Source organism: Aethalodelphis obliquidens, unplaced genomic scaffold (genome assembly GCF_003676395.1).
Source record: "Aethalodelphis obliquidens isolate GAN/ISIS:26980383/991018 unplaced genomic scaffold, ASM367639v1 scaffold35, whole genome shotgun sequence".
In the NCBI taxonomy this organism is placed as follows: Eukaryota; Metazoa; Chordata; class Mammalia; order Artiodactyla; family Delphinidae; genus Aethalodelphis; species Aethalodelphis obliquidens.
The window spans coordinates 167243-183257 of NW_020837979.1; the positions used below are offsets into that span (position 1 = coordinate 167243).

Genomic DNA, 16015 nt, shown 5'->3' on the forward strand with positions numbered 1-16015 from the left:
AACATCTGATTTTTATTAGGAAGCAGCGTAGCTCTCTGCCCTCAGCCTCTGATGAATTTCCTCAGTGATCATAAGCCATCTTTTCTGGAAACCAAGTCCTACTTTTTGTATAAATGTTAGGTTGCTGCCCAGAACTGAAAATACTAATTGAAAATTTATCTAACCAGACCAGAGAACCAAAAACAAAGCTATTTTTTGATGCAGATTCTAGATGTTGTGCTTGTGTTCCTGGCACCACAGCTGATTCGTAAGGAACCTGCTGAAGTCTCTAGATCTTTTTTCAGATAAACAACAGTCAAACCAGGGAATTCTCATGTTGTACTGTTACAAACTTTGGCAAAACTCATTTTAATGACTGCACCGAGTGTATTTAGCATAAGTGAATTTTAAAATGTTCTCTCTCTTAGAGACACAGGCATATTTTCCCAATTATGGTGTAAACCCAGCCAGTGCAGCTGACCCTTGAACCACCTGGGTTTGAGCTGCACGGGCCCATTTATACGTGGATGTTTCTCACTCACCGATTCCACAGGACTGCACCGGTGCATCTGTGCTTACGGAGCTGTGACACACGCGAATCTTCAACCAGCGGGGTTTGGCGTCTTCAACCCTGCAAGGTTCAAGGGTCAACTGTATTTTTATGTATAAAACTTTAATCTAAATTCAGGACTTTTTGATTTAGTTTAGATTTCAAGAAGGTGAATGACCGTGGGGGAAACATAACAGATTTTAAGGTTCTTGATTTAAATTGACACTTGCTTTCCAAACAGGTTCACCAGTATAGTCAACAGCTATTTCACTACCACGTAGTAAATTTATTTGGAAAATAAGGGCTTTTTTCCCTCTTTTTGATAACTTGCTTTTGTAATTTGTCCCTCACTTTTATTAAGAATGGATTTTTGAAACTTTATTTGAAGAGGCTTTGTGGGGAAAATGTAGAGCAAAAGAAAAACTCTAAGAGGTCAAACGTTTAAAAAACTGAGGTTTGTGCATGAGGCTGTTTTTATGTTTTGTTCATGCGTTTTTTGCATGGCAGCTCATTCAGAGTTAAAGTTAGAGCAATTCCACATGTCACTGTGCAGGCCGCGTGAGCAGGACTGCAGTGGGGAGGTGCCGGGGCATGGGCTGCCCCAGCACGTCCCTCAGCGGGAACCGTACTTCACTTCACAGCTCCAGGCCAAGTTTGAGCACCTTAAGAGAGTACACCAAGAGGAGAAGCTGAGGCTTGAGGAGAAGAGAAGACTTCTGGAAGAAGAAATAATCGCCTTCTCTAAGAAGAAAGCTACCTCCGAGATATACCAAAGCCAGCCCTTTATGACCCCGGGTGGTAACGTGCGGAAGGACAAGGACCGCAAGAAGTAAGCGCCCCCCACCCCGCGCCTGTCTCACTGCCCCGACCTTCAGGGCGCTTCACCCTGTCTCCTTACTCCCATCTGCTCCTGCAGCTAAAGCATCAGTTCCTTGAGAGCAGAGAGCTTGTCCCTCTTGCTGTGCTGATTCCCCAGCAGCTAGAAGGGCACCTGGCACGTCTTCCGTGCTCTGTGCATCCTTGAGTGAAAGTCTGAAGTGAATGAACGAACGAAATAGAAATCTACAACACGTAAGGGTCAGCGACCTTGGGACACTGGCTGCTCCAGGGCACGTCTAGTAACTGCTGACCACCCCTCCCCCCGTTAGTTATGTCACATTTCATGCCTGACAGAGGCTGTATATTGGGGGGAATCATAGACATAATAGTTGATTAAAAAAAGTAATTCTTAGGTTTACTTTTTTAAAACAAATTCTGATAATGATTTTATGAGAATTCTTATTTTAATAAGGGAACCAGGCTATCGATTGGAACTCCTGTGCTTTGATGTCAGAGCTTGTGAAACGAGTGGTGGACGTAAAGATGCAGAGGAAGGTAGAGAGGGCCCCCGTGCATCGGGGCGGCCTTGGTAGCAGGTGGGGGATGGTCCCAAGGCTTGTAGGTCTGGGGTATGTGTTAAAGACAACGTAACCAAAGTCTTAGAAAATAAGGGTTTTTTTCTTCCTTTTTTTCATTTATTTCTCCCGCTTAAATGTCCTCATCACTTTGCTTGTTTGCTCGCTCTGTTGAGCACCCAGCCCCCTCCACGTGGGGAGCTCAGGTTCTCCCGTGCCCCAAAGGGCAGCCCTCAGGTTTATGACCACATCATATTTCAGACTGGTATTTTCAGAATATTGTAAGTCACCTTCAAAAAGGTAGGAGAACATAACATCGCCCATGATGATAGCTTTCCATTTTTGAACTATGGAGAAGTAAATCCACACGGTTTTGGGTGCATTTAATTGGCCTCTGGATTTTATGGTTTTGGGGAAGAAGGAATTCTCATGTATGATCTTTTCACATAAGCTCTTCCAGGGAGTGGATCTCTGTTTTGTCCGTTGATGTATCCACCCCCAGAGCCTAGAAAAAATGAATACACTGAATTTCAAAAGGTTAACCACCCTCGTCATCTTTGTCGGGGGGACTGGTTCCAGGATGCCCCGAGGACACCAAAATCCACAGATGCTCAAGTCCCTCATATCCAATGGCACAATTTTCGCAAAGAACCTATGCACATTTTCCTGTACACTTTAAATCATCTACAGATTACTTACAACACCTAATACAACGTAAATAGAATGGAAATGCTAGGTATATAGTTGCCAGCAAGTGGCAAATTCAAGTTTTGTTTTTTGGAACTTTCTGTTATTTTTTCCCAAATATTGTATTTTCGATCCTCAGTCAGGTGAATCCTCAGATGTGGAACCCTCGGATCCATAGGACCGAAGTGTATAAACAGAATTTATAACTTGTTTTCGGTGTGCCTCGAATTAAAGCTGAGGGGTCTTTCACCTCATCATCTCAACTTAGTCCAGTGTTACTAGATTTGGACTCCCCTGACTTTATTCCATACGCGAAAAACCATTTACAATCACCTTGTGGAAGTAAGGTATGGGCTGCTGTTTGCAAAATCAGGGCCAAGCCCATAGTTTGAGAGCTCAGAAAAATTTCCCCTCAAGAAATTTTGGTGTTTGTTTTTTCTTTTCTTTTCCAGAGTCCCATGGCTAGATATCCTATCATATCCTCGATGTACATCTGCTCTTTCTGTAAAAGCTTTGTAAAACCAGTGATTTTTATTCCTATATGGTTTTCTGTTGTACCAATCAAAAGGTTTTTTTTCTCTTTCCAGCTCCAGTTTTATGTAAAACAAAGGTTCCTCATCACAGAAGATCATCACAAGCAAAGTTATTAAACTGTGAGAAGTATGCTTTGATTTTCTTGCTGTTTTTATTTGCTGTATCACTTACGCTGTATCACTTACTCTATATCTGGCAAAAGGCCACAGTTGAAGTATGAGGTCAGTACATAAGCCAGACTGGATGACGTTACTCACGCACTGTTAGAAGTTTAAGTTGTTGGTTTGTGATGAACCGAGATCATTTCTCCTGCTGCCCAGTGCTTGCTGTCACTTTGCTGTGACAAGAGTGTCGGTGCCTTTGAAAGTACAGGACTCGTTTATATTGCGGCTCTGATTGCATACATATTCCAAGATGAACCTTTTGTGTAAACTTTTGGGAATATGTTTTAAAACGTATTATGTACCTGAAACTCTAAGCTCAATAGTTCTATAGAACTTTAAAATTTTTCATACAATTATCCAATTGGTAACATGATCGTAAGCTTTTGCATCAAATTACATAATATGTGCTTCAGTGTTGTGGTCCACGGGTTGTTGTGATGAAACAACATGTTTAAAGCAGAAACACTCAGGTAAATAAGCCCTCTTCTGGTGATAAGTACCTTTGGAACTGGGTGTCTTCACACTGTTTGCATGAGTCTGTATTACATACTTGTTGCAAACTGTCTTCCAGGGAAAATAAATAATAAAGTTGAATCATCTTATTAAAAATATTTCTTAAAAAAGTTACTATGAACATCTGAATATTAAAGATAAAAATTTAGATAATTCGTACTGTAAAGGATATTTGAATTCAGTGCCTCAGTATTTGCAGAACGATTTAATGGCTTCTAACTTTTTCTTAACAGTCATAAGTTTTCATTTTTTGTACTTGAATATTCTAAATGAAACTGATATTTACACCTGACAAATAAAATGTATCTACATCTTCACTAAACTGCATTTAAATTACTGTAACTCTTCTTTTTGCAAACCATGATCTTAAACATCTTACCAGAACTATTTAATTATATGTTTGAGAATAATATGTTTGAGAATTTAATTATATGTTTGAATTATTTTAAGACAGAGGTATATTAGCAGTATTTTTCAGATAACAGAATGTTTTACTTAGCCCATGTCAGATTCTGAGCAGTGTATTTTTTTCATGAATTTGCATTAAGTTGCAAATAAAACCTTTCATTTTGTAGCACAGCTTATCTGGACCAACACTTTAAATTCCATTTTTGCATTTCTGCAGTTTAGTAAAGTAAGTTACAAGCATCACAGAGAAAGCTCTGCACTTTCTTCTCAGGATCAGTAATGCCCAGCCTCTGGAAGGTGGGAGCGGGAGAGTCGGTGAGCCCCTGAGGGCAGGTAGCCTGGCTTCCCAAGCCCGGTCAGTGCTGCAGCGCTGAGCCTTAGCCCAGGAGCTTCGCGGCAAGCTCCGTGATGTGCTGCGAGTGGTGGTTGTTCGTAGCCTGTTACATCAAGCTGTGTATAAACAGCTATCCTGAACTTTCATAAAGTTACTTTTAAATGCCAGAGTGGTTGCTGGCATGTTAAAACAGTTATTCAGTTCCTAGTTGAAAAGGTCACGGAAACCTACCTCAGACCCGGAGCTGAACAGAAGGGCCGTCACCTTGGGCTGCTAGTGACTCTGCTGTGACGTGCACGCCCACAGTGTGAATCCTGAATTCACTTCGTGTATCTGGGATTCCACATAAGATTGTATTTTAGAAGAGTTGCACTGCAAAGAACAAAAATGTTTTTAAACAATTACAGTCCAGGCGGACCTCGGAGATAGTGCGGGCTCGGGTCCAGACCACCCAATGAAGCGAGTATCGAAATAAAGTCAGTCACGTGAATGTTGGCTTCCCCGTGCATATAAAGGTTATGTTTACACTGTGCTTTAGTCTGTCAGGTGTGCGACAGCTTATGTCTAAAGAACAGTGCACATACCTTAGTTAATAATTGCTAAAAAAAAGGCTAACCATCCCAAGCCTTCAGCGAGCAGCAAGCCGTGGTAGTAACATTAAGATCACCGATCACAGATCACCGTAACGAATATAATGATGAGGCAGTTTGAAGTACTGTGTACAGTTTGAAGTACTGTGACACAGACACGAAGTGAGCAAATGCTGTTGGAAAAATGGCGCCGATCAGCACAGGATATGCAAATACAGTGAGATCCGCCTGGATAACGCTCAGCTTCTCCTAATGAAGCTTATTAATTCTCCAAGGTCACAGAGTGAGGTATTAGCCACTGGCGCTTAAGTCAAATTTCCCGGGAACAAAATAAAGCTAGACATGTTTTATTTTTTTTCCATAAAGCATGTAAAACAAGAATTGCCTTTCACCGCCAACCATTAATCTTTGTACCGACGACTCTGAATTTGTAAGTTCTTTCGTACAGACTATGATTTCAGCTTCCAAGCACTACCAGGATGAGTACTATCTCCATTTTGAAGATGAACTCATTTTAGGCCCCGTTTTCCCGTTTGGCCAGGAAATGGGAGCACAAACTGATGAGGCCCCTGTGGAGCGGCCTGAGAAGGGCTCCTGCCCCTGGCCGTGGAGCGCAGGGACGCAAGGGGGTGGGTGTGACTGGGCCTTGAAGGACTGAAGCAGCTTCAGAAGCAGGAGGGGAGGAGGGCCACCCAGATACTTGGGACAGCAGGCTCCCGACGAAGCCTGTGCCCCCGGGGGGCGGAGAGGATCAGTGAACAGAGAGGACCGGGAAGACAGGCAGGGAACAGACAAGGGGTTCATAAGCCTAGCCCAGCGAGCAGGCGGAAGTCTGACTCACAGGCCAGATGCTCACGGAGCAGAGGGAGAGGTGTGTTGCAGGGGAGAAGCCAGGCCAGGGGCAGGCGGACTTGGACTCAAGTCCAGGCCAGGAGCCCTCCTACTGCATGTGCAGGAGGATAACTAGGTCACGTTTCAAAAATACTGACACACAAAGGAATACGTTGTGTAAAACCATGAAAATGTCCTGTCGAGCTAGAAATACAGAGGGAACAAAAATTCAAGACTGCAGGGACATGTTAAGTTGGGAGAGTGGGACGCATGCAGTGAGGAGGTTCTTGCATTAACTGGGAAGAGGATAAAAGTCCCGTCAGCCGGGTAACGTGAGACTCAGGAAGGACCACGTACGCGTTGGAACACATGTACCTTTCAAGCCAGCAGAAGGAAAACTGGTCTCATAAATGATAATCCAAAAGGAAGCAAGGACGTAAAGGAAATAAAACAGGTGTGACAGCTAAAAAGCATTTAGTAATATGGTAGATTTAGACCCAAATAAATCAGTAATCACATGCTCTAATTTTTCTAGATAGAAGTTTTTAAAAACCAGCTGTGTCACTTTACAAGAGTGAGCCAAAGCTTTCTGTCCTGATAGGAAAAGGTACATCGTGTACACTGAGCCAAAAGCTGACGTGTAGCTACATTTTCGGCAAAAGGCAGCGTTAGGGAAGAAGACGGCCCTGCTGGGGGGCGGCCTGGCCTCCGAGGCAGGAGGGCATCTGGCGGCTGGCGCAGGTCCCCAGACCCACGGCGTGAGGGGGCTGCGTGGCCACCGACGTTCGTAAAGCACGTGCAAGTGGCCACGTCAGCAACCTCTTCCTCTCTGTACATTAAGCCTCAGTAAGCCGGTCTTTTTTCTTAAAGGCTGAAAGTTAAAAGGCAAGAGCGGGGAATGAAAAAAGAGTGTCACTACAGATCCTGGGCCATTAAAGTGTCTTTGATAAATTAGAAAATACAGAAGTATCAACAGAAAATACTTTAGACAGTTAATTTACTGATATAAGAAATACAAAATTTCTTAATAAAAGACAATTTATAATTAAAATCCCCCTACAGTTTGGGCCACGAATCCTCTCAGGCGTCTCAAGAGGAAAGGCATTTGACCAGCTCTCCCGTGGTAGGTGGGACACTGCCGCCACCCCAGAGATGCCCACGCCCTCGGGTCAGGCGAGTGTGCTTCCTCACCTGGCAGCAGGCTGCAGAGGGCCTGAGACCGGGAGGTGGTCCTGGGTGGTCTCGGGGGGCCCGCTGGAGGGACGTGTGGCCGGCGAAGCAGGGTCGGAGGGGCAGCACTGCTGGTTGTGATGCGGAAGAGTCCCTAAGCCTTGGAACGTGGGCGCTTCCAGGGGCTGGAAACGGCAGACAGGGATTCTCCCCTGGAGGCTCCAGAGGCACACAGCTGTGCCTGACACTTAGATTTTAGTCCGGTTCTGACTACCAACATCATAAGATAAATAAATTTGTACTGTTTAAAGCCACTACATTTGTGGTAATTTGTTACAGCAGCAATAGTAAACAAATACATTCCCTAAAAATGTATAAAAGAAACATCCCAAATTCATTTTACAAGGCCAACATGGCTTTCATTTCAAAGCCTAATAAAGACATTCTGAGAAAGGACAATTATAGTCTGATCTCATACATAAACGAACATGCAAAAATCCTAAACAAATTACTAACAAACTGAATCCAGGGACATATCTTTTAAAAGGTAGTTCCTCATATCCAGGAAGGCAAAGACGTTTTAACATTAGAAAATTAATCAGTGTAACTCACAGCATGGATATTAAAAGAAAAATCATATGGTCATCCCTGTAGAATCATAAAATACTGTTAAAATTTAGCATCTTTGAGATGTAAAAAAACAAAAGACTCTTAGAATATCAAATAGAAGGAAACGTCCTTAACTTGATAAAGGGTATCTGCAAACAGTAACCAGCGCAGGCATCACACTTACGATGAAACACTGAAAGCACCTTTAAGGTTGGGGGCAAGGAACGCTGGCACAATCGTCCCCTTCCATTAGACATGTCACTGGAGCCGGCAGCCCCCTCAGGAGGCAAAAAATAAAGACAGGCTGGGCCTCAGTCCTCACAGGTGACATGGCTGTATATGCAGCGAGTCCACATGCAGCTGTGGCCAGAGCACTGGGATCAGGAGTCCACAGAGTCGTGGCACAACTGCCCACCGATGATGCAAGGGGGTTGGCCACCGGGCAGGCTCGAGTGTCGAGTGTCTCACTGAGCAAAAAGCAAAGAATCTCAGCTCCGGAAGGTGTGTCCTGGGCTCTGTCCCGCCCGCCCCCTCCGGCCTCAACCACTGCCCTTTTGTTAACTGGCTTGTGCTCAGGCTCTGCTGCCCCCAGGCCTGTCTAACTGTGGTTTGGGGTCAAGGTCAAGGTCCTCCACAAGGCCCACCCACTCTCAGGTGCCTGCACGTGGCCTGTGCCTCAGTGAGGGAGGCCCAAGCAGCCTTTGCTTAAATTCCTGCCTCTGTGGAAACCATCGCTTGTGTGGACGGAGCCACCGCAAGCCGTGGTCACCCATGAGGTCAAAGCCGCGTGGCCCCAAACCTCCAGTTCTCCTGCCCAGGCCCCCGGGAGGAGACAACCGCACAAGTAAACCACCCCAGGGCACCGGCCCTGACACGGCGGCCTCAGGTCCCAACGGTGGTGGTTCCAGGTCAGGAGTGGTGACCCGGGAGCCCGGGGGGAGGCCGAGCGCCTGGTCCCTCAAAGCCTTGCCCTGGCTCACTTGGTCGGCACCGTCCTCGGTGCCCTTTCTCCACGTTCATGACGGCTGCCCCGAGGGTCAGCTTCCTCCCCCGAAGTTCTGGAGAAACAAAGTGAAAATGCAGCTGCTGGAGGATGAGTGTCCCTTTACTGCTGACAAAGGCTACTCAGTGTGGGACCCGAGGGGGCTGTGGGACGAAACCCAGTACTAGGGCACTGGCCCTGCTCAGGCAGAACTGCACCCAGACGGCCTGACAGGAAACAGAAACACCTGCTCCGTGACGGTCAAGGGCAGGGCCATGTCCAGCTGCTCCTCCTGGGGTCGCCCACTCCGGCGGCTTCTGAGGCTCCTGGGAGCCCTCCGACACCCCTCGGGCTCCCGTGTGAACTCTGGGGAGCAGGTAGGCGGTGCTGCTGCCCAAGCGGACCGGGAGGAGGGTGAGGCCCAGAGGAGAGCGGCCGGAGTCGGAGGCTGCCCTGCCTCCCGGTGAGGCCAGCCCGGCTGGGGGAGCCCTGGCGTCCGAGTCTTTCCAAGCAAGAGGGAAGCCGTTTGTCCACAACACTTGGCTATGAGCGCCTGGCAGGTCAGCACAGGCTGGTGCCCAGAAAGCGCATCTGCAGCTACTGGGGCGCTGACCTCCGGCATCAGGAAGCCGCTTGGCAGGCCCGGGCGAGACGACGTAAGGAGAAAGCGGCCAGCCTCCGCAGCAGTGCCTGGAGTGCTTGCCGGGGCCGCCCGATTCCTTATTTACCCTCTTTATTCCCCATTTCCCTGCCGAGTCGTTAATCTCAGGGTTTAAGGTGCTACTCCACGTGGGAAAAATACTAGCTTTAAAACGAGATGCTTATAGAAGGAAACATCTTGCAGACTCCAGAGAGTCTGAATGACGGTGTTACCCAGTCCAAGCTCGTCCTGCTCTCCACACGACAGGCCAATAAACTGAGAGGCGAGCTGCTGGGGCAAAGAATAGCGGCTTTATTCGGAAAGCCAGCAGAGCAAGGCGGCGGGCCCGTGGCCCAAAGAACCCTCTTGCTGAGTCAGAATTCAGGCTTTTATACTAAAAGGGGCGGGACTAAAGCCAAGCACTTCCTGGTTCCCGGCAGCCTCCGGAGGGGAGGTGTTAATTTCTCCCTCCTGCTGTCATTCACAGGTGGGCCTGCTCAGGAGGTTTCCTGGGAGCTAAACACAGGTATTTTAGCTGAATGCTCATTACCTGGGAGGCAGGGGTCCCAGAGATGGGCCGTTATGGAGAATTTAAGCTTATAGGCAGCATCCCTTTAGTGATTAACTGGTAACAGGATACAAAGGCTCTTCCCGATTACAAGAGAAACTAGGTTAACAATGAACAAACACATCTTATCAAGAACAATGCAAACCAAGAGACAATATCTTCTCGAATGCTGAATGAAAAAAAGTCAACCTAGAATTCCATGCCAGTGAAAATATCTTTCAAAAATATGGGCAAAATAAAGACATTAAGACAAACAACAGCTGAAAAACTCCACTGCTAGCACACTTCGATTACATAAAATGTTAAAGGAAGTGCTTCAGGCAGAAGAAAAATGAAACCTAAAGGAAATTCAAATCTACACAAAGTAACTGGAAAGAGTAAACACATAACATAAAAGACTGTTTTTCTCCAGTTTAAAAATTGCCTTGGGATTTCCCTGGTGGCACAGTAGTTAAGAATCCACCTGCCAATGCAGGGGACACGGGTTCGAGCCCTGGTCCTGGAAGATCCCGCCTGTCGCAGAGCAACTAAGCCCGCGTGCCACAACTACTGAGCCTGAGAGCCTAGAGCCCGTGCTCCACAACAAGAGAAGCCACCGCAATGAGAAGCACGTGCACCGCAACGAAGAGTAGCCCCCACTCGCCACAATTAGAGAAAGCCAGCACGCAGCAACGAAGACCCAACGCAGCCAAAAATAAATAAATATATTTTTTAAAATTGCTTTAATATTATACTACTATATATAAAACAGATAACCTAAAAGGACCTACTGTATAGCACAGGGAACTATACTCAATATTTTGTAATATAAGGAGAAAGAATCTGAAAAAAATAGATATAATTGTATGTGTAACTGAATCACTTTGCTGTACACTTGAAACTAACACAACACTGTAAATCAACTATACTCCAATAAAAAAATTTCTTTTAAATTGCTTTAAGATAATCAACTGTTTAAAGCAAAATCAAAATAAATTGTGGGCCTCTGTAACAGATGATAAGGAGCAGGGCCCTGTGGGCTCCTGGGCACAAAAGCCTTTCTGTGTCCCCCATCCATTTCTTGATTACAGGAAATGGGCTTCATTCAGCCTCCAGGACCTTCCCTTAGTTCCAACGAGCAGGTTCAAACAGTTGCTAATCAGGGAAGCGAGAGGATGCAGAGACCAGGGAGGAGCAGTCAGGAAGCAATAGCGCAGCCTTGGGGCAGGTCCTGGTTCCCCCTCGAGGGATGCACACAACAATATCTTTGAGCTGTTTTGCAGATACTGAAACCCCCTCCAGGTGGTAGAAGTTAACTGTCTGCTGCTCACAAGCACGGAGACCCCAGACCAGTTGGAACCCGAAGGTTGATGATGCCGACTCCCAATTACCTCACCGCCAACCAATCAGAAGAGTGTCCACGAGCTGATCACACCCTCTTTGAACCATTACTATGAAACTCCTCACTACCCTCTCGAAAGGGAGCACAGTTCTTGAGGCCCTGACCAGCTGTGTTCCCTCTTTGCCTGGCAAAGAATAAAGCTATTCTTTCCCTTCCTCCAAAACTCTGTCTCTGTATTTTTGTTCAGCATTGGTGCACACAGAGCCAAGATTTTCGGCGCAAACATAGAAGTAAAATGTATGAAAACAGTGGCACAAAGGCTGAGGAGGGTAGAATCAGTGTATTCGAATGATAAGTGCTCACAAAATATGTGAAGAGGCATAATGTGTATCTTTAACATTGTGATAACTATCAATGACAACTAAATACACATACTTCAAACTCTAGATCAATCACAAAATTTTAAAACAAAGTATGCCTCGAGTCAAAAAAGGAAATAAAATGGAAACATAAAAAGTACTAAATTAATCCAAAGGAGTCAGGAAAAGAGGGGGAAAAAAGAAATAATGAAAGGATGAAATGACAAAAAAGAGCAAAATTGTAGACTGAAACCCAATCACATTATGTGAATGGTCAAAACACTCCATGTTAACAGGCAGAGACTGGCAGGTTGGATTTTACAAGGAAGATACAGCTATCTGAAACACTACTTTAAAGATGAAGACAGACTAAAAGGATAGAAAAAACATATGAGAATAGGAATGAGACAAAAGCTAAAGTGGCAGCGTAACCAAGACAAAGTCAATTCAGAACAAGGAACTGCACCAGGGAGAAAAGGGGCCATTTCTAAATGACAAAGGGGCCAATTCACCACGAGAACCCATCCATCTTACATGTGTTTGCACCTAATAACCGAGTCAAAATACATGACGCAAAAAACCGGTGGAACTAAAGAGACTTGCAGATACCACAGACGTTAGAAGGACAAATCCACCGTTGTAACCGGAAACTTCAACTATGTTCTCTCTGTAACTGACAGAACAAGTCCAAAGAAGATCTATAAAGATATAGAAGGCTTAAGCAACACTATCAATCAATTTGATCTAACTGACACACAGAGATCACAGCCACCCACAGCAGCAGGACACACGTTCTTTTCAAGTGTACACAGAACATTCACCAACACAGAACATATTCTGGACCATAAAACCAGCCTCAAGAAATTCAAGAGGGCTGCAATTGTATAAAGTATGTTCTCTGACCACAATGGAATTAAACTAGCAATCAACAATGGAAAGATACCTGGGAAATTCCTAAATACTCAGAAATTAAATAACACACTTCTTTTAAAAAAACCCTACAGGCTCTCCAAAAAAAGGCAAATTTACAAAATATTTTTAACTTAATGAACACAAAAACAGACAAAAAATTTTGTGTGATGCAGCTGAAACATGCGGTCGTGTTCTGTGTTGGGCCTTTAAAGAGGTAGGTAAGGCAAATGAGTTCACATGCGTGGGCTCGAATCCAACAGGACTGCTGTCCTTATAAGAGGAGGAGATCAGGACACAGATGCACAGCGGGAGCCACGTGAGGACCCAAGGAGAGAGGCCTCGGGAGGAGCCAGCCCTGCTGACACCTAGATCTCAGACTTCCAGCCTCCAGGGCTGTGGGAAATGAAACATGCTGTTTAAGCCCCCAGGCTGTGATGGCAGCCCACACTCACTAAAGGGCCCCTTCTTCCTGACAATCACTGTTCTGTGGCGCCTGTGTTCCAATGTCCTGTGTCTTGTCTGGTTTTCTAGTTGTGTCAGGCGGAAGGGTAAATCCAATGCTGTTTTTCCATTATGTCCATAGCAGAAGTCAGTTTTGGTCACTCAGCAATGTGCTCCATCCGTGATCCACAGAGAGACGGCCATTCTAGAACGGCAGGTTAGAAGGCAACCCAGTGGAGATGGTAAAAAGAAACACAGGTGTAAGAGGAAGAGTCTCCCAGTGACGGTGGCTTAAACAGACAAACGTTTACTTCTCTCTCCCGTGGGCAGGCCATCCACCACGGGTTGGCTGGTCAGAGCCCCCCCCCCTCCTTCTCTGTTGTCCTGTCTTCGTGGCCGGAGATGGCTTTGGCACATCCACGCCCCAGCTTTCGGAAAGCCGGGAAGAAAGGGGGTCCCCACTCGTGGCCTGGGCTGGCTGCAGGGAAGTTTGGGAAATGCATTTTGCGGGAGGACGGGGCAAGTGGCAGCTGTCAGTGCCCCCCATCCAGGGAGAGAAAGGCAGCCGACCCAGTGGGACGCAGGCGCGAACTCCCCTCCACCCAGGGACGGTGGCCACGCCTGTCTCCACCGCCTCGAGGCTGTGAAGTGGCTGCACAGGGAAGCCCCTGACAGTGGCCTCATGCCTGGCACCGAGAAAGAGGAGAAATGAGCAGCGCTAAGACTGGACCCAAAACCAAATGCTGAGGCGTCCCGGGAGCACGGCCTCTGCTGAGTATGACGGACAGGGCTGAGTGGGGTTGCCCAGCTGTTAAACCTAACTTTGCAATCTCAGTTCTGGATCACGTTTCCAAGTCTGACCATCCTGACGAGACCCTCCAGGAGGCCATTAGAACAGCAGGCCCCCGACCCCCGGCTTCTTGTCAGCTGCTACAGGAACAGAGCACAGAAGCTCCCACTTGCCTGGGAGACGCACAAAGGGCCGTGGACTGTGGGGGGGCGCCCACGCAGATGGGTTTCCCGGCCCCCGCCCCGTTTCAAGAAAGAGAGCCCTGCTTTCATCGGCTTTACGAGCTACTCTTCCACAGAAGATTTCATTTGAACAAAGAGTTCTAGCGTTTTAAAAATATAAAATCGAAAGCACTTTTTTTACAATTTTACTTGGCCAATGCAACTTGACCGTTTGTACTAATAGACAATAATTCCAAGGCCTGGAAAGTGACCTAGTCTATAATTGAGGAGAAGCTCGCCTGCCTTGCCAGTCCTGCCCCTTTGTCCTGGGAGTCCCCCCGAGTCCTGATCCCTGGGGGCAGCTGTGTCACCACGAATCCTCCCCCAAGCGCCACAGCTGCGACAGGCGAGCGCCTCACAGGACCCTCCGCGCGCGCACCTCGGCAGTTCTGCATTTACTTATGTCACATCCTCCTTTTGAGGAACCCTGGTCGCGCTGGTCGGTCAAACACAATAAACGGCAGGTTTTCGTATGTAAGATTCTACAATTACTCGGGTCGTGCACGAATCTCTTCCCTTGAGGAAACTGTGACCTTGGTTCCGCTGTCTGTCATATCCACCTGCCCCACCAGGCTCTGGGTAACTGACAGATGTGATATTCACGCCCTGCCGCCTTTACCTAAATTACAGCGTGCTCTACTGGCAGAGCCCTGTGGTGTGCCACCAGAGACCTCCCTTCGGCTTCACAGGGATTTGACTTGGCCCCACAGATGATTCCGAAGCCTTTGATTAAAATCTAGGTCCTTTGATGAGTTCACCGAAAAAACATGCCTCAGCGATGCGGCAGGCGAACAGCTGCGAAGTCATTCCCAGGATGACTCACGTTTATCAGGGCTCTGATGCATAGTTAAGAGGCGCATTAAAGCGCTGAGTCAGCGGCGCGCATGGACGTGCCACGGTGCTAATAACTCGGCCGTGCTGCAGAGCCTGCCCCTCTCCCCGCTGTAAGTCAGCGCTCAGGCCACGGGGGCCGACAAGGGAGAGCGCCCTGGACCCTCCGAGGGCCGCCGCGATCCAGCCCGGAGGGTGGGAGGCCGCCGCGTCGGAAACCAGAGTCAGGACCGCAGCTTCCGACGCGAAGCCCGGGAGCACCGACGTCCCGGGACGCGCCCCAGCCGGCCCTCGGAGGCCCGGCCAGGCCTGGGGTGGGGACCGCGGCCGCGGGAGGCTCCGGGTTCTCCCTCCCTCTTCCAGCCCCGCCCCGCCCCGCCCCCAGCTCAGAGGCTGCTGCCCCGCGGCGCCCCCGGGTCCCTGTCAGCCGCGCCACAGGCGGCGGCTGCTCAGCTTCTGACTCACTCCAAACAGGTCATCCGACTTAGACGTGAGGCTACGTTTCAGTGAGGCAGCGCTGAGGGACCTCCAGAGACGCCCCGCCCACTGCCCAGGTTCCGCTCCCGCGCACACACGAAGCACATTCCGGTGCCCGTCCCCGTCACACTCGCTCACTCCTCCACGTCCCCTTCTCACAAGAACACGCGCGCCGCCCCCGCATCCTCACCTGCTCCTTCATCCACTGGCGTGGAGCGCAGCACTCCCCCGTCTCCCGGGTCAGAGGGCGGAACCCGTGCGCCGACGTGCCGTGCGCCGACGTGCCGTGCGTGGGCCCGTGCGTGAACGTCCCTGTGCGTGGGCTCCGTGGGCCGACGTGCCGTGCGAGGGCCCCGCGTCCACGTGGCACCTCCTGGGGCGCAGGTGCGCCGGGTCCCCTTCCTGGGCATCACCTGCGTCCCAGCGGCTTGGCGGGCAGAGCAGCGTCCCGTCTGCCGGTCCCGGTGTCGCGTGGACCCCGTTCCTCTGATTACGAAGGCGGCTGCACGTCTTCTCTTATGGGGCCGTCGTGTTTCTTTCTTGGAACCGTCAGGGGAAGAGCTGCTTATTTAGAGAAAAGGGCAGTTTGGTACCAAAAAGTTGAGGCCCTGAGGGTCCTGGAACGGGAGAGTCATTCCAGGAACAACAGAGCAGGGAGGACTGTTTCCCAGCCTAGCCCGAGGCAGAGGTTTCATCCAGGGGGTGGGGTC

The 16015-nt window shown here is 48.3% G+C and overlaps 1 protein-coding gene and 1 long non-coding RNA gene across 6 annotated transcripts in view; one reads left to right on the top strand and one right to left on the bottom strand.

Annotated features, from left to right (window-relative positions):
- The window catches only part of SEPTIN10 (septin 10), a 53545-nt gene extending 49397 nt beyond the window's left edge, over positions 1 to 4148 (top strand). Inside the window, exons 10-11 of the mRNA XM_027128647.1 lie at positions 1171 to 1358; positions 3198 to 4148. Of these exons, the coding sequence (XP_026984448.1) occupies positions 1171 to 1358; positions 3198 to 3213 (204 nt within the window). The 3' untranslated portion in view covers positions 3214 to 4148. The remainder of the gene's footprint in view (positions 1 to 1170; positions 1359 to 3197) is intronic.
- Positions 1 to 15631, bottom strand: part of LOC113631982 (uncharacterized) — a 41479-nt gene extending 25848 nt beyond the window's left edge. For 4 of the 5 annotated variants that reach the window (XR_003437606.1, XR_003437605.1, XR_003437604.1 and 1 more), the window contains exons 1-3: positions 7176 to 10478; positions 4795 to 4935; positions 522 to 610 (exon numbers count right to left, since the gene is read on the bottom strand). This is a non-coding gene — a long non-coding RNA (uncharacterized LOC113631982). Of the gene's footprint in view, positions 1 to 521; positions 611 to 4794; positions 4936 to 7175; positions 10479 to 15495 lie in introns of those variants that run through there. The other variant, XR_003437603.1, reaches the window with a different exon arrangement.
- Between the last annotated feature and the right edge of the window lie 384 nt (positions 15632 to 16015).